This window comes from Bufo bufo, chromosome 1 (assembly GCF_905171765.1).
Source record: "Bufo bufo chromosome 1, aBufBuf1.1, whole genome shotgun sequence".
In the NCBI taxonomy this organism is placed as follows: Eukaryota; Metazoa; Chordata; class Amphibia; order Anura; family Bufonidae; genus Bufo; species Bufo bufo.
In genome coordinates, this window is record NC_053389.1 from 347,906,630 (window position 1) to 347,930,970 (window position 24,341).

The window sequence follows — 24,341 nt, forward strand, 5'->3', positions numbered from 1 at the left end:
TGCCTTTTGGACTGGGAGAAGCCCCGTTTTTGCAGTTGAGGCTTTCACATCCTTGGCACACATTGACTTTGAGCCTGGCAGTCTGCCTCACTTCAGCCGGTGGATTCCCTCTGCTCCCACCTGTAGTTCGAGGGCTCAGTTTGGAAGGTATGCTTGGAGAACTACTCTGGTCCGTTAATATACTATTGCCAGAGGCTCTAGCTAGTAGGCTGCGTGCTCAGGATTCCTATAGGCCACACTTTAGACTGCAGCCTCCCACTCATCAACTTTAGTAGCAGGAACCCTATATTTCTTAGTAAGAATCTCTACTGACCAATACTTAGAAATATATGTGTCCAGTGGCCCCTCGATAAGAGTGACCAGGGAGAGAAGAGGAACCCAATAGTTCCTGATCTTGTATTGTCATTTGCCTGCTGTTTTCCCTGGACTTTTTTTTTATGTTTCCATTTTCCATCCTTGTACTCAGAGTTTCATCTAGAAGCCTTAACCACCTACTACTACTACTACTACAAGACCACTATATATATTTCTCTTACTGGACAGTGCTGCCATCTGACTTTTCGTTGTATTACAGCTAAGTGGCTCACTTGGAGTATTTTCCCTATGAAAGTCTCCCAGACTATGCCCATTATGGATCATAATGTATTGTGATTCTTGCTAACATGCTCCATGGCATCTGGCTACTTATGTCTGTCAAAGGGAGGTCCCCCTCCTGGCAACCTTTGTCTAAGCTTTTTCATATGGCACAACTGTCTTAAATGAAGCTGTCAGACAACCCAAGTGAAAGAACAAGTTCACTTGTTACCTTCGAAGTGTGACCCAGGCCCAGCCATAGGATTACAGGCTCCAGCGTTTGAACCTACTGAACTATATATTAACATTAAAGCACTCCTCACGACGGAGCTATACAAGGCAATTGTGGACTTTACTATACAGATACAGGAACTAGGCACCAAAGTATAAGGCCTCTTTTTAAATCAGATAATTTTTTTATTTTGTTTGTTTAAATATCATGACCATACAAACAGACTTTTACATTCAAGCAGGCTCACAAGTCATATTACAAAGTCAGGACATAACTGTCACAATAGTATAAAAGGTTATTACACATTAAACCCACAACATTACCCCCCCCCCCCGCCCCTCTTGAGACCGATTTAGAGTATTACAAAGCATTGTCTAGTCGCATTAAGACATTAACAGCCGAAAGGTATCATATAGACCCTAGTATCCACAGTAAATCCGATCCATAGGAATCCCCGGAATTCACTTAAATACACTGCTCAAAAAAATAAAGGGAACACAAAAATAACACATCCTAGATCTGAATTAATTAAATATTCTTCTGAAATACTTTGTTCTTTATATAGTTGAATGTGCTGACAACAAAATCACACAAAAAAATTAATATGGAAATCAAATTTTTTAACCCATGGAGGTCTGGATTTGGAGTCACTCTCAAAACTAAAGTGGAAAAACACACTACAGGCTGATCCAACTTTGATGTAATGTCCTTAAAACAAGTCAAAATGAGGCTCAGTAGTGTGTGTGGCCTGTATGACCTCCCTACAACGCCTGTGCATGCTCCTGATGAGGTGGCGGACGGTCTCCTGAGGGATCTCCTCCCAGACCTGGACTAAAGCATCTGCCAACTCCTGGACAGTCTGTGGTGCAACGTGACGTTGGTGGATAGAGCGAGACGTGATGTCCCAGATGTGCTCAATTGGATTCAGGTCTGGGGAACTGGCGGGCCAGTCCATAGCATCAATGCCTTCGTCTTGCAGGAACTGCTGACACACTCCAGCCACATGAGGTCTAGCATTGTCTTGCATTAGGAGGAACCCAGGGCCAACCGCACCAGCATATGGTCTCACAAGGGGTCTGAGGATCTCATCTTGGTACCTAATGGCAGTCAGGCTACCTCTGGCGAGCACATGGAGGGCTGTGCGGCCCTCCAAAGAAATGCCACCCCACACCATTACTGACCCAATGCCAAACCGGTCATGCTGGAGGATGTTGCAGGCAGCAGAACGTTTTCCACGGCGTCTCCAGACTTTGTCACGTCTGTCACATGTGCTCAGTGTGAACCTGCTTTCATCTGTGAAGAGCACAGGGCGCCAGTGGCGAATTTGCCAATCTTGGTGTTTTCTGGCAAATGCCAAACGTCCTGCACGGTGTTGGGCTGTAAGCACAACCCCCACCTGTGGACGTCGTGCCCTCATATCACCCTCATGGAGTCTGTTTCTGACAGTTTGAGCAGACACATGCACATTTGTGGCCTGCTGGAGGTCATTTTGCAGGGCTCTGGCAGTGCTCCTTCTGTTCCTCCTTGCACAAAGGCGGAGGTAGCGGTCCTGCTGCTGGGTTGTTGCCCTCCTACGGCCTCCTCCTCGTCTCCTGATGTACTGGCCTGTCTCCTGGTAGCGCCTCCATGCTCTGGACACTACACTGACAGACACAGCAAACCTTCTTGCCACAGCTCGCATTGATGTGCCATCCTGGATAAGCTGCACTACCTGAGCCACTTGTGTGGGTTGTAGACTCCGTCTCATGCTACCACTAGAGTGAAAGCACCGCCAGCATTCAAAAGTGACCAAAACATCAGCCTGGAAGCATAGGAACTGAGAAGTGGTCAGGTCACCACCTGCAGAACCACTCCTTTATTGCCTATATTTGCTAATTGCCTATAATTTCCACCTGTTGTCTATCCCATTTGCACAACAGCATGTGAAATTGATTGTCACTCAGTGTTGCTTCCTAAGTGGACAGTTCGATTTCACAGAAGTGTGATTGACTTGGAGTTACAGTGTGTTGTTTAAGTGTTCCCTTTATTTTTTTGAGCAGTGTATATTAACATACACATTCCTCATCACCCTATAAGATCCCTAATTCCTCTAGTAAGAGCTAGCCACAGGCTACACACTCCTCATCTATCCATCCAAAGGCCCCAGATATTTTCAAATTTCGACAGGCAATTGCGCTTAATATACACTCCTCTCTCCATCCTTATTACAATGTTCAATCTTGTAATAAATTCAGCGGCAGTAGGAGGAAGAGGTTGTATCCATTTAGCAGCCAGCGTTTTACGTGCTTGATATAATATTCTATTAATTCCAGTGACAATATAGTCTTGTAAGTTATCAGTGTCAAAAATACCAAGCAAACACATTCTAGAATCAAGATCATATTGTGCACTGTACCGTATTTTTCGCCCTATAAGACGCATCTGCCCATAAGACGCACCTAGGTTTTTGATGAGGAAAGTAAGAAAAAAAATATTTTGAACCAAAAGAACCAAAGCTTTTGGTGGGTTTTGAACTAATGGTGGTCTGTGGATGACACTATTATGGGGGATCTGTTGAGGACACTGTTATGGGGGATCTGTTGAGGACACTGTTATGGGGGATCTGTTGAGGACACTGTTATGGGGGCTCTGTTGAGGACACTGTTATGGGGGATCTGTTGAGGACACTTATGGGGGATCTGTTGAGGACACTGTTATGGGGGATCTGTTGGGGACACTGTTATGGGGGATCTGTTGGTGACACTGTTATGGGGGATCTGTGGGTGACACTGTTATGGGGATCTGTGGTTTGACACTGTTATGGGGATCTGTGGTTTGACACTGTTATGGGGGATCTGTGGGTTACACTGTTATGGGGGATCTGTGGGTGGCACTGTTATGGGGATCTGTGGATGACACTGTTATGGGGGATCTGTGGGTGACACTTATGGGGGATCTCTGGATGGCACTGTTATGGGGATCTGTGGATGACACTGTTATGGAGGGGATCTGTGGATGACACATATTTAGCAACTTATGCTATGTGTCATCCACAGATCCCCCCCATAACAGTGTCCCTGTAGTGTGAATGACCCCCAATACAGGGGGTGGGGGCCGGCATCTCTTTTATAATGACAGCGGGGCCCGTGCAGTGACTGTATTCTACTACACGGGCCCCGCTCACTGTATATAATTGTATCTGTAATTGTAGGCATTGTTAATGTATAAAAATTCTGGGTAATCAGTGCCTGTATTACTTACAAGCGCTCAGTAGGAGAGAGGAGGCAGGCCAGGGGGACAGGCGCTGGCAGCGCAAACAAACCCACTGCCACTGGAGACTTAGATGGTCTAATATGACCTTTTGCCAAACTCTCGGCGATATACTTTTGCATGACCTCTCTTTCGGGTTGAGAAAGGTTATAAAGCTGAGACTTTGGCAACTTAGCCCCTGGGATGAGATTAACTGGACAATCATAGTCACATTGAGGGGGCAATTGCTGAGCCCCACCCTCTGAAAAGACATCCGCAAAATCTGAGAGATATTGAGGTAAAGCCGTAATGGACACACCAGAGATAGATGTGCCAAAACAATTATCCGAACAAAACTCACTCCAACTGATGATTTGTCTCGCTTGCCAGTCTATAATTGGGTTATTTTTAGTCAACCATGGTAACCTTAAAACTATAGGAGCTGGCAAATCCTTCAAGACAAAACAAGAAATAATTTCAACATGTGAATCACCCACCCTTAAGTGAATACCATGAACAATGTGAGTAAGGCTCCTTTGAGAAAGAGGGGAAAAATCAATTGCAAAAACACGAATCTCGTTCTCTAAAGTGCAAGTACTTAGTCCTAGAAGGAAAAGAAAGACAATTAGGTTTACCCCAGCACCACAATCAAGGAACACCTCAACAAAAACATTTCTTGACTCCAGCGCCTCCATAGCTGGAAGGAGAAAACGGGAACTGCAGGGAGCTTGCATACCTGCCTGCTCCACCACACCATTCATGCCACCAAGTGTCAGGGAAGTTTTTTTTTTCTTTTTCTCTACCACCTGCGGTTTAACATAAGGGCAAGCAAAAACAAAATGACCACCCTTTCCACAATAGTAACATAGTTTGTGCAATTTCCTAAAGTCTTTACTATCAGAATGGCAAGAAATCTGACCCAATTGCATGGGTTCCTCCGCTACCCCCGCGTTACCTGTAACATCACCCGGGGAGGCAGTAGAGATGAAACCACTCACAGAAGGGATACTTTGCGCAGGGGGAGCCCTATACCTCTCTCTGATACGTCTGTCTAGCCGTACTGCTAAAGACATGGCGTTCTCCAAAGAGTCTGGGTATTCATGAAAAGCAAGGGCATCCTTCAATCTTTCAGATAACCCCTGACAAAACTGGCTACGTAACGCGGGATCATTCCACTCTGATTCAGTAGCCCATCTCCTAAATTCAACACAGTAAGCCTCTGCAGTATGTTCCCCCTGAAACAAATTACGTAATCGTGTCTCTGCCATCAAGACCCGATCTGGGTCATCGTAGATTATTCCCAGAGCCTTAAAAAATTCCTCCACCGCCCGGAGCGCCCGAGAACCAGGTGGCAGAGAAAAGGCCCAGGATTGCGCGTCCCCTTTAAGCAGAGAAATAATTATACATATCCTCAGACTCTCATCACCTGACGACGATGGACGCAGCCGAAAGTACAATTTGCCGGACTCTCTAAAACGGACTAAGTCATCCGTACCCCCTGAAAATCGATCAGGAAGAGCCACTTTAGGCTCCACCCAAACTTGACCTCCTCCTGATGCCAGAGCACTCTGACACCGTGCGACCGAACCACGCAGCTCCGCAACCTCTAGGGATAGCCCCTGCATGCGGTCAACTAATGCTTCAATTGCAGTCATCACAAAAACCGCTGAGTAATGACAGTCAAAGTTTTGGGCGGATTATAATGTCACGGCGGACGTGCACTCAGACTAACAGATAAACCACCAACCAGGCTCTAGGCGAGAGGCAGGGGAAGGGTCAACTCCTAGCTAATCCCTGACCTCTCTCCCTGCACTGCTCAGCCCACATGCAGACCTTGGTGGTAGGTATGATGTGTCCCCGTGCCTGGGCTGAAACACCCTAAATTTCCTGAGATGGTGAAGAGGGGAAATAGGAGCAGCCTGCTCGCACAGAACCTGGATGGGAGAGATGACACAAACAATCAAACTAGAAACAACACTTATCTTTCTGAGCTGGAACAGCCAACCTTCCTTCCTAGCTTCCAAAACCAAAGTGATTCCTACAATCCGCTCAGAGCACTGGGCTGGAGTGCTATTTAAACTAATGACCCCACCCAGTGCACCTGATGGGAGGCGGATCCAGCATGGCTCCAAAACAAAACACTAAACTCGTGCTGCTATTCTGGCCGACCTCCGCACATAGTCAGGGCGGGGCATGAAACTATTACAGTAATAATACTTGGCCTTGAACTCTGGCTTAAAGAGGACCTTTCACTAGATTAAAAAATCTAAACTAACTATACAGACATGGAGAGCGGCGCCCAGGGATCCCCCTGCACTTACTATTATCCCTGGGCGCCGCTCCGTTCGCCCGGTATAGGCTCCGGTATCTTCACATGTTAGGCTCCACCCAGTGGAACCTGCCGGCGTCTCTTTCTCCCATGCTGTAGCACTGGCCAATCGCAGCGCTCAGCTCATAGCCTGAGAGAAAAAAAAAAACTCTCAGGCTATAAGCTGAGCACTGCGATTGGCCAGCGCTACAGCATGGGAGAAGGAGACGCCGGCAGGTTCCACTGGGTGGAGCCTAACATGTGAAGATACCGGAGTAGCACCTAGGGATAATAGTAAGTGCAAGGCGATCCCTGGGCGCCGCTCTCCAGGTCTGTATGCTTAGTTTAGATTTTTTAATCTAGTGAAAGGTCCTCTTTAACATAGTCCTTTACCAATCTCCCACCCACTGCTAACTTAGACGTATAAACATCAGAACAGACAGTTGTAAGTGACTCCCATTCACACGGGGCTATCCCTTAACAACTGCACAACCCCTCCCCCCCATTATTTTAACAATCTGTCTTACTGCAAGAATATATGAACCATAAAGCAATATAACAATATGAAGCGCATCAATTCCTGCAAGAAAGCTGAGGTAATTATAAGACATCACTGAAGGCACTTGGTTAACTCAGGTATTTCCACTCAGATCCCCTTCATGCGCATCCAGCCACTGGCATGCATCTTCAGGATTATCAAACATATGTGTCTTATCTTTCGCAACCACCCGCAATTTTGCTGGGTACAACATCGAATAAGGAAGCTGTAAAATCCGCAGCCTTTTCTTAATGTCCAGAAAACTAGCCAGTCTCTTCTGAACTTCAGCAGAAAAGTCCGGGAACAGAGAGATCCGGCTGCCATTTATAGTAAGATCCGTACAGTCTCTTGCCCCTTTCAGAATAGCATCCCGATCCCTGAAATGCAGGACCTTAAGCAGTAGTGGTCTTGGTGGCACCCCCGGTGGCGGAGGGCGAAACAGTACACAGTGTGCACGCTCAACAGCAAAAAAACGGAGATAGCTTTTCTTTGGCAAATTTCTCTACTAGCCACTTTTCCACAAATGTAACTGCGTCCGATCCCTCTGCTCGCTCATGCACTCCAATCATACGGACATTACTACGTCTCAGCCTGTTTTCCATGTCATCCGTCTTGGATATAAGCAGCGAAACATTATGAATCACACGTTGAAGGTCTCGCTTCATTGGCGGCACTTGATCTTCCAAATCACTTACACGGCCCTCCATTACTCCAATCCTTTCCCTCACTTGTTTCAAATCTTGTCTTATAAGCCCAATATCTTCTTTTAGGCTACCCATATTAGTGCTGAGTGAGGCAAGCACTTTGTTACTTTGCGCTACTGCTGCAAACACATCTTTGATGGTAGGTTCTGTTTCAGCAGCAACCACCCAATCTGATACTGCATCAACCACTTGATTTTCTACTGCAAGTACAAATGGCTCTTCAGTTTTCTGGGTGGTTGACAATGTGGAGACTTCCAGCTCCAGCTCATATGCGGAGGACGCCCTGGTATGTGCGAATCTCTCTAGGCGCGCTGCTACCTCCGTCCTCTTCACAGGCTGCGCGGCGCCATTTTGTGACATCAGCTCAGCGCTGCCACAGTCTTTTCCTTTCCTCTCCTTCGCCTTTTGACGCTTCATTTTGTGGCGATTTTTCAGCCAGGTGTGAGGGGAACAGTTCTGCCTTCAATATGGGTGAGTCACACTCACTATTTAGCAGTTTGTTTTCAGGATTCTGTGCCAGGAGTTCCGCACCACACACCCGATCACATATCCCAGTATAAGGCCTCTTGCACACGAATGTGTGCGCCCCGTGGCCGTGCTGCGGCCTGCAATGCACGAACACCCACAGTGGGCCAGCCACAGCGGATCACGGACCCATTCACTTTAATGGGTCTGCGATCCGGCCGTTCCGCAAAAAGATAGGACATGTGCTATCTTTTTGCGGAACGGAAGTACGGGACGAAACCCCACAGAAGCACTCCATAGTGCTTCCGTAGGGTTCCGTTCTGCACCATTCCACATCTCCGGATTTGCGGACCCATTGAAGTGAATGGGTCCGCATCCGTGATGCGGAATGCACACGGAACGGTGCCCGTGTATTGCGGATCTGCAAATGCGGTCTGCAATACGGCCACGGAGCGCACACATTCGTGTGAAAGAGGCCTAAATTGGAGGACTTGACAAACCGTAACTCGAGAGCTAACATCGGGATTAGGGAATGCCCGAATCGATATGGCTCTGCAATCGACTGTCCTTAACATTTTTCAAGCCTTGCTGCCTCAAGCAGATCCTAATATGTTCAGAATGGATCACATATGTAGAGCGCTTGGTAGTCCTAGAAACCCTAATGTTCCTCAGGAACGACGTAGAGCAGTGCATCCATTGACTTTGGCTCTGCAGCGTGCCCAAATATGTTATTGCTGGGGCTTTACTTTCCATGTGGCCTCTAAGATTGGAAACCATGATTATTTGGTCAAGGATCACAAAGAAGGCTATGGTACGAAATTCTGCAAGAGGAATCTCTTTTGAACAACTGGTCACTCCTGCTCAACTACCACAGAGACTAAGTAGATTGTGGCAACCCAGACAACGTTTTCCTGCATTACCAGGTCAAGCGTAACAGAGACCTCATCCTTTGCTTCATACTCCAGACAACTTGGTCCTACAGAACTGTATATTCCCGTTGAGTAATTGATGCCTTATAGAGGTTCTTGCTTACAGAGGCTATAATTCTTTCTGGCTTTTGGCCTACTATGGCGTTTCTCCCTCCTGCCTTATGGGATTAAGTGGTGTGATTGTTTTCTTTTTTTTTTTCTCTTTTGCACTATTTCTTTTAGCCAGCGACTTTGTATGTGAGCTGCTTGGTCTCATTCGCAGGTCATGGGTCCTCCAACATGATGATAACCCAAAAACACAGCTAAACACATCAAAGAATGGCAAAGAAGAAAGCATTGGACTATTCTGATGTGGCCTTCTATAAGCCCTGATCTAATTCCTATTGAACATCTGTGGGGAGCTAAAATACACATTCTGGAGAAGGCACCCTTCAAACCTGAGACAGCTGGAGCAGTTTGCTCACCAGGAGTGGGTCAAAATTCTTGTTGACAGATGCATTAGAGTTATAGAAATCGCTTGATTGCAGTGACTGCCTCAAAAGGTTGTGCAACAAAATATTAACAGCTTTACGTCCGCCCATAGGATATAAACGTCCTATGGGTGGACCTCTATTTCTGAAAGCAAGTTTTAAAACGTCCTTTCAGAAATAGCAGCTGCACGCTAATCGTGAAAATAAAAAAATAAAAAAAAGTTTCACATGTAAAAAAGAAAAGTCCCCAAGTAAGGAATGAAAAAAAAAAGTTAAAAATAGAAAAAATAAAAAAAAGTATACATATTAGGTATTGCCGCGTCCGTAAAAACCAGCTCTATAAAAATATCACATGACCTAACCCCTTGGGTAAACACCGTAAAAAAACAAAAAAAAAAAACTGTGTCAAAACAAGCAATTTTTGTCACCTTGCATCACAAAAGGTGCAACACCAAGTGATCAAAAACGCGTATGTCCCACAAAATAGTACCAATAAAACCGTCACCTCATCCCGCAAAAAATGAGCCCCTACATAAGAAAATCTCTCAAAAAATAAAAAAACTATAGCTCTCAGAACATGGACACATTAAAACATAATTTTTTTGTTTCAAAAATGCTATTATTGTGTAAAACTTTAATAAATGAGAAAAAGTATACATATTAGGTATCGCCACGTCCGTAACAATCTGCTCTATAAAAATGTCACTTGACTGAACCCCTCAGGTGAACGCTGTAAAAATAAATAAATAGAAACTGTGCTAAAACAACCAATTTTTTGGTCACCTTGCCCCATAAAGTGTTATAATGAATGATCAAAAAATCATATGTACCCAAAAATAGTACTAATAAAACTGGCACCTTATCCCCTAGTTTCCAAAATGGGGTCACTTCTTGAGAGTTTCTACTGTAAGGGTGCATCAGGGGGCTTCAAATGGGACATGGCATCTAAAAACCATGTGGAGTTCCTTTTCTTCTGCGCCCTGCAGTGTGCCCATACAGCAGGTTATGATCACATGTGGGGTGTTTCTGTAAACCGCAGAATCTGGGTAATAAATATTGAGTTTTGTTTGGCTGTTAACCATCAATGTGTTAAAGAAAAAAATTGATTAAAATGGAAAATCTGCCAAAAAAGTGAAATTTAAAAATTTGATCTCCATTTTCCTTTAATTCTTGTGGAACGCCTAAAGGGTTAACAAAGTTTGTAAAATCGGTTTTGAATACCTTGAGGGGTGTAGTTTCTACAATGGGGTCATTTATGGGGGTATCCACTATGTAGGCCCCACAAAGTGACTTCAGACCTGAACTGGTCCTTAAAAAGTGGGTTTTGTCAATTTTCTTAAAAATTTGAAGAATTGCTTCTAAACTTCTAAACCTTCTAACGTCCTAAAAAAATAAAATGACATTTCCAAAATGATGCCAACATGAAGTAGACATATGGGGAATGTTAAATAATAAATATTTTATGAGGTATCACTTTCTGTTTTAAAAGCAGAGAAATTGAAATTTAGAAAATTGCGAATTTTTCAAATTTTTGGGTAAATTTGGGATTTTTTCATAAATAAAGGTGAAATATTTTGACTCAAATTGATGACTATCATGAAGTACAATGTGTCACGAGAAAACAATCTCTGAATGACTTGGATAAATAAAGGCGTTCCAAAGTTATTACCACATAAAATGAGATATGTCAGTTTTGCAAAATTTGGCCTGGTCAGGAAGGGGGCAAATGGCCCAGATGGCAGGTGGTTAAGTTACAGTAAGCGTACCATCATTTTTGTCCAGGCCAGTTTTATTAGTTGTATTTTATAAATTATTCTGTAGAACCACAATTCAAATGCAATGGGGGACATACTGTATATCAAACTGGTGTAAAGGAAAACTGTCTTAGTTGCCCATAGCAACCAATCAGATTCCATCTTTCATTTTTCAGAGCTCCTTTGGAAAATGAGAAGTGAAATCTAATTGGTTGCTATGCGCAACTAAGCCGGTTTTCCTTTACACTAGTTTGATAAATCTCTCCCAATGTCTGATTTTCATTAGCGTATTTTCAGTAAATGTTTATTACTTTTGTGGAGTTTTCTTTCTTAAAGATTGGTACTCCTTTGCGAAAATTCTCTACATTATGCTCCAGCTATGGAGGATAGTCTGTTTCAAATATAAATTACAAAGTCCATTATCACCTGTGCTTCCTATTTCCCGAAACCCGCTTTTACCACCAGGGTTATCTCCAACCGCCTTTTTTTTGGGTGGAAACACCAAAACTATGCCAGGTTGGGGATTTCCTGCTCAACTCTAAGCTAACGTCTAGAGCGACCTTTAGTAACATAGTACATAAGGCCGAAAAAAGACATTTGTCCATCCAGTTCGGCCTGTCATCCTGCGAGGAAGGAAAAAAAAAAAACTATGGTAGAAGCCAATTTTCCCTACTTTAGGGCCCTTTCACACTTGCGTTGTCCGGATCCGGCGTGTATTCCATTTGCCGGAATTACACGCCGGATCCGGAAAAACGCAAGTGAACTGAAAGCATTCGTCTTCAAAATGCGTTCAGTGTTACTATGGCACCCAGGACGCTATTAAAGTCCTGGCTGCCATAGTAGTAGTGGGGAGCGGGGGAGCAGTATACTTACAGTCCGTGCGGCTCCCGGGGCGCTCCAGAATGACGTCAGAGCGCCCCATGCGACACGTCATCCATGAGCGTGGGGCGCCCTGACGTCACTCTGGAGCGCCCCGGGAGCCGCACGGACGGTAAGTATACTGCTCCCCCGCTCCCCACTACACTTTACCATGGCTGCCAGGACTTTAGCGTCTTGGCAGCCATGGTAACCATTCAGAAAAAGCTAAACGTCGGATCCGGCAATACGCCGAAACGACGTTTAGCTTAAGGCTGAATCCGGATCAATGCCTTTCAATGGGCTTTAATTCCGGATCCGGCCTTGCGGCAAGTGTTCAGGATTTTTGGCCGGAGCAAAAAGCGCAGCATGCTGCGGTATTTTCTCCGGCCAAAACACTTTCCGGTCCGGAACTGAAGACATCCTGATGCATCCTGAATGGATTTCTCTCCATTCAGAATGCATTAGGATAAAACTGATCAGGATTCTTCCGGCATAGAGCCCCGACGACGGAACTCTATGCCGGAAGAAAAGAACGCAAGTGTGAAAGAGCCCTTAGGGGAATAAAAAATTCCTTCCCGACTCCAATCAGGCACTTTGTTTCGTGCTTTTCACCTCCAGCAACTGCAGTGTTCAGAATTAATCAGGTCTTTCATTTATTAAGCTCACTAGTCCCGAAGGATAAGACTGTAGAATATACATCTTTTGAGCAGCTCTGTCGCTATAGATCGTTGGATAAGGTATCTCTTTCCTCCATCTACTCCAAGGTCAATTTCAATCTCTGACACAAAATTGGCCTTTATGTATGACTGGGCATTGCATTTAGGGAAATCCCTTACCCTGGAACAATGGCATGACTGTGTATGGCGACTAGCAAAGGCAGTTCTCAGGTGACTCTGATGGAGACATCACTGTAAGTACTATATGGTACCTTCTAGATTACATCTTATCTACCCGACGGTCTTCCCTCTGTTTTAGAGGATGCCAAAAGACTGGTAACACTCTCCACATACAGTATGGTGGACATACCCATAGCTAGACAATTTTGGGTTAACATCCAGAAGGGTCTATTTGAAGTATTTTGTAAGGCCATTTCTCTGGCAGCACCTGTTTACCTATTAGGTCTTAAAGTTCCAGCATTTGGTAGCATCGAGTATAACCACTTGCAGTATATATTGATGGGCGCAAGAATACATCCTCCAGATTGAGATCTCCCTCCTTGTCTGTTTCCGCAGTTATCCAGAGAATCAACCGAATTTTAATTTGAGAAGCTTAAAGGAAATGTGTCATCAGAAAATTACCTTTTGTTAAATCACGTTTTTATGTTTAACATTTTTAAAGACTTTTTGATATTTTTAATCTTGTATGTCAATATCTGTATTTAAACAAAAACCATAAAATCCTGCAGTGTTCACACTGGCCACTAAGAATAATAATAGGTGCCACTTCTTGGTCTGTACAGATCAGTTTGCTGCAGTTACCTGCTTATCTATACACAGAGGTGATATAATTACAGGCAGGATTAGAATGGCAGATAAGACAGGATCCACCAGTCACAATAGGCGATTGTCAAAGCTTAACTATTATTTCCTTGTACAATGACCTCTGCACAGGTCACAGAGCATGCCTAAAAAACTCTCCCATAGAAGTCAATAGGGTCCCCTCCTGACCATTGTGTCCATGGCCAATATGCCTGCCGTACAGCTTTTATTTATTTATTTTTAATGCTTTGTAAATGCTGTTAAGAACAGCTCAGGCAAGATGGCCGCCCCCATAATCATGTTCAGGAAATAGAATAAATAAATCTGCAATCACAAAAAACAGATTAGAAAAAAAAAGAATGTGTGTTACCATCTAGTTTTAACTGGCGCAAAAAACTAATTTGGTGACACATTTTCTTTAATGCGACTCTTTCGGATTCTAGAGAGCAACTATATAAGATACTAGCAGAAGGACCCGGCTTCGCACGGGTATATTTAATCTATTTCCTATTTTAGGTGTCGTGAAAAGATATCAACAGTATCCCCCATAACAGTGACCTACACAGTGGCTGCCCATTTAACAGTGACCTCCACAGTGGCTGCCCCTTTAAAAGTGACCTCCACAGTGCCCGCCCCTTTAACAGTGACCTCCACAGTGCCTTTAACATTGACCATCCCCTTAGCAGTGACCTACACAGTGCCTGCCCCTTTAACAGTAACCTCCACAGTGCCCGCCCCTTTAACAGAGACCTCCACAGTGCCTTTAACATTGACCACCCCTTTAACAGTGACCTTCATAGTGGCCGCCCCTTTAACAGTGACCTCCACAGTGGCCGCCCCTTTAAAAGTGAACTCCACAGTCCCTGCCCCTTTAACATTGACCACCCCTTTAACAGTGACCTCCACAGTACCTGCCCCTTTAACATTGACCTCCACAGTACCCGCTCCTTTAACAGTGACTTCCACAGTGCCCGCCCTTTTAACAGTGACCTCCACATTGCCCGTCCCTTTAATAGTGTCTGCCCCTTTAACAGTGACCTCCACAGTATCTGCCCCTTTAACAGTAACCTTCACAGTGCCCACCCCTTTAACAGAGACCTCCACAGTGCCTTTAACATTGACCACCACTTTAACAGTGACCTTCACTTCATAGTGGCCGCCCCTTTAACAGTGACCTCCACAGTACCTGCCCCTTTAACAGTGACTTCCACAGTGCCTGCCCCTTTAACAGTGACCTTCTTAGTGGCCGCCCATTTAACAGTGACCTCTACAGTACCTGCCCCTTTAACAGTGACCTCCACAGTGCCCGCCTCTTTAACATTGACCTTCACAGTGCCCGCCCCTTTAACAGTGACTTCCACAGTGCCCGCCCCTTTAACAGTGACTTCCACAGTGCCCGCCCCTTTAACAGTGACTTCCACAGTGCCCGCCCCTTTAACAGTGAACTCCACAGCACCCATCCGTTTAATAGTGGCCCCTGCCCCCCATGCATGTAGCAGTGTAGTTGTGCCGTCATGCTTCATATGACTGAATATTTAACCTGTGATCATTTGTTATGGCAACCTGGAGTAGGACCTGCGAGCTTCTATTGGCTAATAAGGAACATGTGACCGTGTAAATGGCAGTTCTGATTTAAGTGAAAGGCTTGCTTGCTTCTATTGGCTAATGCAAGTAATTTTTTTGGAATATCTCAGGAACGGTAAGTCCTAGAGAGCCGAGACTAAAACCTTCCAAGACATCTGATGTACCTGTGTGCCAAATTTGGGAAAGATCGGGCCAGTCGTTTGGTCGCGCATAAAGAACGTCCAGACAGTCGTCTAGACAGACAGACAGACAAACTAATTTTTATATACAGTACAGACCAAAAGTTTGGACACACCTTCTCATTCAAAGAGTTTTCTTTATTTTCATGACTATGAAGGCATCAAAACTATGAATTAACACATGTGGAATTATATACATAACAAACAAGTGTGAAACAACTAAAAATATGTCATATTCTAGGTTCTTCAAAGTAGCCACCTTTTGCTTTGATTACTGCTTTGCACACTCTTGGCATTCTCTTGATGAGCTTCAAGAGGTAGTCCCCTGAAATGGTCTTCCAACAGTCTTGAAGGAGTTCCCAGAGATGCTTAGCACTTGTTGGCCCTTTTGCCTTCACTCTGCGGTCCAGCTCACCCCAAATACATAATACAAATTCTAACAGTCTATTCGTCACATACCGCAGCATGCTGCGCTTTTTGCTCCGGCCAAAAATCCTGATACAAATTCTAACAGTCTATTCAGTAAGACTATCAGCTGTGTATCCACCTGACTTCTCCTCAACGCAACTGATGGTCCCAACCCCATTTATAAGGCAAGAAATCCCACTTATTAAACCTGACAGGGCACACCTGTGAAGTGAAAACCATTTCAGGGGACTACCTCTTGAAGCTCATCAAGAGAATGCCAAGAGTGTGCAAAGCAGTAATCAAAGCAAAAAGTGGCTACTTTGAAGAACCTAGAATATGACATATTTTCAGTTGTTTCACACTTGTTTGTTATGTATATAATTCCACATGTGTTAATTCATAGTTTTGATGCCTTCAGTGTGAATCTACAATTTTCATAGTCATGAAAATAAAGAAAACTCTTTGAATGAGAAGGTGTGTCCAAACTTTTGGTCTGTACTGTATATAAGAGATGGAATCCATGAATGAACTATACTACTTCCTTCTTGTCTTTGTGATCATGTGGCGATATTATATGAGGACTCTGCTCTACTTCTTTCTACCCCATTTTTTCCTGTATGTATACTTAGGCCCCCTTGCTGTCGATGATATTCCTCGTTTTCTGATATGTGTTATGTAACCGTTTTCCTGTTATTTTGTTTAAAAGAGCAGTTCTGGTATTGTTTTTTTTTTCTCTCCTTTATTGTGCTTCTGTGGCAGAGTATTTGCTCTATGGGATAGGTCATCATGGATGGGGGTCCGACACCTGGCACTCCCACCGATCAGCTGTGTGAAGAGGAATTGGCGCTCCATGCGAGCGCTACTTCCTGTTCACCGCACTGCTTGTCATCTCTGAAGTTTCGGTGGTGTAGTATAATGACAAGTTCTCACTCCATTGAAGTGAATGGAGCAAGTACTTGTAATTGCCAACACGTAGTGTAATGAACAGGAAGCAGTGCTCACATGGAGCACTGATCTGACAGCTGACCGGCTGGGGTGCCGGTGTCGGTCCCCTGTAGTCAGATATTGATGACTTTTCCTGAAGATACGTCATCAATATGTATAGCCTGCACAACCCCATTAAGTATGCAGTTTATTTAGGGTTGCCAACCTTCCCAACAAAAAAATACCGTCAAAGTTTACACGGTAGTATTATTTGACACTAATAATTCAAATTAATTAGCAATTTTTTTTTCTGTCATATTTAAAGTAAAATGTAATTAGATGATGCAAAGGCCTAGTGTGAACAGGTATTATTGAGTGCTTATGAAGAAGCAAATAGCCACAAAGCTGGGAAAAATACAAAAATACCCTTTACCTATTTCAGCGCTGCCCTATTAGTTTCCTCTCTAGTGAGGATTACTATAGCTGTTACAGCAGCGTGTAACTAGTATTGATAGAGAAGTGGTCTGCAAAAACCACAATAAAACTGTGAAGTACTATTATCCACATAGACATACATGTATGTAGTGTTGTGAAAGCGTTCAGAGCTGGAGGCTAAATTGCCACCCCTTGCAGTCCTAGCAGAGCGCTGCCTGAGGCTAGAGGATCAGTTTGCATCACAGATGATGTGTCCCTGTTGACAAAAGAAGAAACATTAAGATGGAGTCTAGGATGAATTGTACAGTCTTTTAAATATCTGTTGGAGTTGTGTGTTTGCTGTGTACTTTTTAACCATTTTGATGATTTGTATGTACTGTTTACTTGTAGGTGGCCAATTTGGCATGCTCCATATCCAATAACGAAGAAGGTGTCAAACTAGTTCGCATGTCCGCAAGTCAGCTGGAAGTTTTATGTCCACAGGTAATACTCTGCACTTAATTTTCTGTTTTCATAAGGAAGTAAAAATTAGAATGTGAGATCCCCACCAATCACAAGAATGGGGGCCCTGTACCTCGTGGGGCCCTCTCTGAAATGGACAGAGCGGCTGGTCAGAAATGCAAGCTGAGGGTCCATTCATTTTGATGGGAGCACCGGGGATAGCTGAGCACGGTGCTCCCATAGAAAAATGAATGGAGTGGTGGTGCGTTTATCTGACGAGCGGCCGCTCCTTCCATTTCAAGGGGGTTCCATGAGGCACGAGGCCCCCATTCTCATGATCAGTGGGGTTCCCAATGGTAGGGCCCCCATCCCCTATCCTGTAATTTGTTATAACCAGAATACCCCTTTAAGCTAGCCAGGGCTGGACTGGGATTAAAAAGCATCCCACAAAATCCCTCCAGCCCACATACATTATCACTTCCACCCCATATCATGGAAGAATAGTGACACACAATGAACATCATGTACACAAGGGTGCATTCACACAAACGTAAGAGCACTCTAAATCTTGTATTGTGGTGCGGACCAATTGACTTGAATGAGTCCACAATCTGCAACATATGGCAAAAGATAAGACATGTCCTGGCCTGTCCATGACTTGGCCCAAAAGCGAATGGAAGTGCTTCAGAGTGTTTCCATGGGCATCCGATACATGCCTCTGCTTTGTAAAAGATAGGACATGTTTCTTTTGCCTTAACTTTCAGATTGCAAGATTTCAGATTCATCTTTCCATCACATTATACACTGCTCAGTTCCATGGTTATAACCACTCTGCATTCCAGCAGCGGTGGTCATGCTTTGACACTATAGAATAAATCACCAGCCTATGTGAGCTACCACAGTCCGGGCCACCTGAGAGGACGGCACTTTTTCCTATAATGTGCAAGCGCGGCGACCGCTGCTGGATTGCAGAGTGGTTGTAACCATGGAAATGAGCAGTGTATAATATGAAGGAAAGATGAATAAACCCAGCAAAGGAGGCAATATGGACAATCACAATACATTTGTAAGTGCCTTGTATTAACTTTCTCCACATGATAAACGCCACTTGCTGAAGTGACACAATCCCTTTAAGCCTTATTCACACAGCCAGTGTTTGATCAGTGATTTGCCCATGTTCTGTGTTTTTGAACCGCACCTGGTTTTGGCTTAAAAATACTGATGAAAATCACTGACCAATTTAGGTCAAATAAACCTAGTGAGCATCAGCATGATATACATTAAGGCCGAATGCACGCGGCCGAGAGCGGTCCGTGGTATGCCAGGCTGGATTAATGTTCAGAGCAGGAGCACACGGCGTCATTGGTTGCTATGACGCTGTGCGCTTCATGCCGCCGCTGCACTACAGTAATACACTCGTATGATCTATACGAATGTATTACTGTACAGCAGCGGCGGCATGAAGCGCATGGCGTCATAGCAACCAATGACGCCGTGCGCTCCTGCTCTGAACAGGAATCCAGGCCGGCATACCACGGACCGCTCTCGGCCGCGGAACACGGCCGTGTGCATTCGGCCTAAATCAAAGCAGCCGTCCACATGATAGCGGCAGTATCCACACAGGAATCCAAGAGTAATGTCAAAAGCTGTCCCCACTCTTGGGGTTACATTAGATGACCTGATTGCTATGGGGGAAACTGTGACTAATACTAAATGTGTGGAGAACTGTCATTTTTATAAGGGTTATACACTGCTCAAAAAAATAAAGGGAACACTTAAACAACACAATGTAACTCCAAGTCAATCACACTTCTGTGAAATCAAACTGTCCACTTAGGAAGCAACACTGAGTGACAATCAATTTCACATGCTGTTGTGCAAATGGGATAGACAACAGGTGGAAATTATAGGCAGTTAGCAAGACACCCCCAATAAAGGAGTGGTTCTGCAGGTGGTGACCTGACCACTTCTCAGTTCCTATGCTTCCAGGCTGATGTTTTGGTCACTTGAATGCTGGCGGTGCTTTCACTCTAGTGGTAGCATGAGACGGAGTCTACAACCCACACAAGTGGCTCAGGTAGTGCAGCTTATCCAGGATGACACATCAATGCGAGCTGTGGCAAGAAGGTTTGCTGTGTCTGTCAGCGTAGTGTCCAGAGCATGGAGGCGCTACCAGGAGACAGGCCAGTACATCAGGAGACGTGGAGGAGGCCGTAGGAGAGCAACAACCCAGCAGCAGGACCGCTACCTCCGCCTTTGTGCAAGGAGGAACAGGAGGAGCACTGCCAGAGCCCTGCAAAATGACCTCCAGCAGGCCACAAATGTGCATGTGTCTGCTCAAACGGTCAGAAACAGACTCCATGAGGGTGATATGAGGGCCCGACGTCCACAGGTGGGGGTTGTGCTTACAGCCCAACACCGTGCAGGACGTTTGGCATTTGCCAGAAAACACCAAGATTGGCAAATTCGCCACTGGCGCCCTGTGCTCTTCACAGATGAAAGCAGGTTCACACTGAGCACATGTGACAGACGTGACAGAGTCTGGAGACGCCGTGGAGAACGTTCTGCTGCCTGCAACATCCTCTAGCATGACCGGTTTGGCATTAGGTCAGTAATGGTGTGTGGTGGCATTTCTTTGGAGGGCCGCACAGCCCTCCATGTGCTCGCCAGAGGTAGCCTGACAGCCATTAGGTACCGAGATGAATTCCTCAGACCCATTGTGAGACCATATGCTGGTGCGGTTGGCCCTGGGTTCCTCCTAATGCAAGACAATGCTAGACCTCATGTGGCTGGAGTGTGTCAGCAGTTCCTGGAAGACGAAGGCATTGATGCTATGGACTGGCCCGCCTGTTCCCCAGACCTGAATCCAATTGAGCACATCTGGGACATCACGTCTCGCTCTATCCACCAACGTCACGTTGCACCACAGACTGTCCAGGAGTTGGCAGATGCTTTAGTCCAGGTCTGGGAGGAGATCCCTCAGGAGACCGTCCGCCACCTCATCAGGAGCATGCACAGGCGTTGTAGGGAGGTCATACAGGCACGTGGAGGCCACACACACTACTGAGCCTCATTTTGACTTGTTTTAAGGACATTACATCAAAGTTGGATCAGCCTGTAGTGTGTTTTTCCACTTTAATTTTGAGGGTGACTCCAAATCCAGACCTCCATGGGTTAAAAAATTAGATTTCCATTTGTTTTTATTGTGTGTGATTTTGTTGTCAGCACATTCAACTATGTAAAGAACAAAGTATTTCAGAAGAATATTTAATTAATTCAGATCTAGGATGTGGTATTTTTGTGTTCCCTTTATTTTTTTGAGCAGTGTATTAGAGGCATGGCACTATTCTGCAATCAGCCCATGTCAGTCCTGATTAGAGGGCCAGCAATGATCACTTATTGATTTACCAGTAGAACCACTCCCCACTGTGCTGATGGTCGCTATCATTTGAACAGCCCCCTCCAGTAATATTCTGATGGTCGTTTTTTCCAGAAACCCCCCCAGTACTGATGGTCTCTAATTCCAGCAGCCCCCACCAAAGAACTGATGGTCACTCACTCCAGCGGGCCTCTCCTTTGCCCCCCCCCGCCCCCTTTGCACTGATGGTCAGTCTCTCCAGCAGGCCTCACTTCCCCCCATACTCCGATGTATTGGTGGTCACTCCAGCAGGCCTCCCCTGTCCCCAGTACTGATGGTCACTCCAGCAGTCCTCCTCCATCCCCTAAGAACACATGGTCACACTCACAATACACCATGCAGTAGCCCCGCACAGCCTCCCACCCCTAAAAATGAAAATATAACTATTTAGTAACCAGGCACTTAAGCTCTTGTCTGGACTTAGATCCCCCAAAGTACAAGATGTTGGACCATCTCACTTACTGGCTCACACCAGCCAAAGAGACTGGGAGGACCTGGCTGCTTGGAGAAGGAGACTGCAGTTAGCCTAGGTCCCAGGATTACAGCTAGCTGTTGTTGGAGGACAGGTCTAATCTACTAGAAAATGAAGTCCTGGAGTGGCGAGCGCAGGATATAGAAGGCAGAGCTAACTAGCAAGCAGAGTGTGCAGCCTCCTCTTCACCCACACAGAATGTCCTGAAGTTGGCCAGTGGCCACTGTCAGGACAGATTGAAAAGGAGAGGAGTTTTGATGCAAGTTTACCAGGGTAGCAGAGGTGAGACTGTGACTTGCCCAGGTAAACAAAGCAAAATAAATTTTGCAGTTTAAAGGGCTGGTACAGGTGGCCCTCTGAAGTGCCAGACAGTGCTGCCCACTAGGGATCGACCGATATTGATTTTTTAGGGCCGATACCGAGAATCTGTGAACTTTCAGCCGATAGCCGATAATTTATACCGATATTCTGTGAATTTTCATTTTTGAAAAAAATAAATAAATTCCTACACAAATCTACTGAAAATGAATGTTTATTGTTAACGTGTAGGTATTTTTTTTTGTAAATCATTATTTTTCATTTATAATTAATATTTAGGTGTTTTTTTGTTGTTGTTTTTTTACTATTAGCCCCCTTAGGGACTAGAACCGTTGTCCTATTCACCCTGATAGATCTCTATCAGGGTGAATAGGACCTCACACTGTCCCTGCTGCTCTGTGCTCTGTGCACACAGCATCAGGGATGTTACCATGGCAGCTAGGGCTTCAATAGCGTCCTGGCTGCCATGGTAACAGATCGGAGCCCCAGCATTACACTGCTGGGGCTCCAATCAGAACTGCCAGTGAGGAGGAGGGGACCCTGTGGCCACTGCCACCAATGATTAATACTGGGGGGCTTGGGTGGGGGGGCACACTGCGCCACCAATGAAGATAACTCGCCCATTAATTCATATACAGGAGGCGGGAGCTGGCTGCAGAATCACATAGCCGGCTCTCGACCTCTATGAGCGGTAGCTGCGATTCGCAGCAGTTAACACCTCAGGTGCGACACCTGAGGGGTTAACTACCGCAGATCACAGCTACTTGTCATAGAGGTCGGGAGCCGGCTATGTGATTCTGCAGCCAGCTTCCGCCTCCTGTATATGAATGAATGAGAGAGTTATCTTCATTGGTGGCACAGTGGCCACAGCCCCTCCCCTTCTCTTGTCCTCCCTCCTCTCATTGGTGGCAGCTGCAGCAGCGGTACAGGGGGGAGGGAGACACTGCTATTGGTTGGCTTACATTGAGACACAAATTTAATCTAGAATTGTGGCACTTGGGTCATGCCCCACCCCCTTCTCAAGCAAGTCAAAAAAAATTAGAAATCATAGTTGTGAAAATTGTGCCAGTTTGCACCGCTTTTTACACACATTTTATGTGTAGACACTGGTAACTTTGGGCCAATGTGTTCTGTGATTTGTCACATTTACGGGTCTTTTTGTACTAAGGGTGGCTGAACATTTTAATTAGCCAACAGCTCTTTCTACCAACCCGCCCATACACCTGCAAGTTCAGTGAGTGAATAAACACCATGATAAACGAGTTATTTAGCCCTAGTTATTATGTTTATATTATCATGCCATTACAAACATTGTTTTTGTGCTTTTCTGTTAACAAAGGTAATAAATGCAGCTTTGGCCCTTGCTGCTAAGCCTCACAGCAAAGTAGCTCAAGAAACAATGGATCTTTTCAAAGAGCAGTGGGAAAAACAAGTTCGTATCTTGACTGATGCAGTTGATGACATCACTTCAATCGATGACTTCTTGGCTGTTTCAGGTATTGCTATCGTGTTTTTTTTTTTTTTATATATATATATTGTCAAATATTTTTACGTTCTTGGATGTGATGTACAGTCCTTAAAGATCTTGTCCGAGATTTTCATATTGATTGCCTAGCCTCATTACAGTCCATCAATATCTGATCAGTGGGGGTCAGACTTCCGGTACCCCTGCCGATCAGTAGTTTAATGAAGCCGGGGTGCTCCAGTGAGCGCTGTGACATCATGTTCGTTGGTCACATAGCCTAGGCCCAACTCAATCCTATTCAAGTGAATGGGGCTGAGCTGCGATTCCTAGCAAAACTGCTATCTAATGGACAGTGCTGTGCTTGGTAAGCTGCAAGGAGGATGCAACACTCACTAGAACAAAGACTGTTATCATCTTTTATATAGATGTCTCAGGATCCAAGGATCCAGCATTTGCAATACGTGATTATCAAAGTGCAGCACTGTGCTCTTTCTGTAGCTCCCATTGCAGTGCATTGGCAATTTCAAAACGGCGTAGCACAACAAGCTATGTCATTTCCGTGTCAGGGAAAACAACCTAGCTTGCCTTTCTACAAGGGATCGACCGATTATCGGTTTTACCGATATTTTCGGCCGACATTCATAGAGGTCGGGAGCTGGCTATGTGATTCTGCATCCAGCTCCCGCCTCCTGTATATGAATGAGAGACTTATCTTCATTGGTGGCGCAGTGCGCCAACCCCCCCAGTATTAATCATTGGTGGCGCAGTGCGCCCCCCACCCCCATGACAATAGTAAAAACATTGGTGCGCCCCCCCCACCCAAGCCCCCTCCCCCCCCCAGTTTTACTCATTGGTGGCAGTGGCGACAGGATCCCCTCTCCCCTGCTCCTCCGATCGGAGCCCCAGCAGTGTAAGCCTGGGGCTCCGATCGGTTACCATGGCAGCCAGGACGCTATTGAAGCCCTGGCTGCTATATTTAGCTCCCTGCTGCTGTGTGCACAAAGCACAGAGCAGCAGGGATAGTGTGAGATCCTATTCACCCTGAATTATTTTTTTTCTCAAAAATGAAAATTCCCAGAATATCGGTATAAATTATCGGCGATCGGCCTGAAAATTCACAAATTATCGGTATCGGTATCGGCCCTAAAAAATCTATATCG

The 24,341-nt window shown here is 45.2% G+C and overlaps 1 protein-coding gene across 1 annotated transcript in view; it reads left to right on the forward strand.

Annotated features, from left to right (window-relative positions):
- LOC121009553 (catenin alpha-1) overlaps positions 1–24,341 on the forward strand; it is a 120,096-nt gene that overhangs the window by 52,088 nt on the left and 43,667 nt on the right. Inside the window, exons 10-11 of the mRNA XM_040442765.1 lie at positions 17,458–17,550; positions 23,056–23,212. Coding sequence (XP_040298699.1) covers positions 17,458–17,550; positions 23,056–23,212 — 250 coding nt within the window. The remainder of the gene's footprint in view (positions 1–17,457; positions 17,551–23,055; positions 23,213–24,341) is intronic.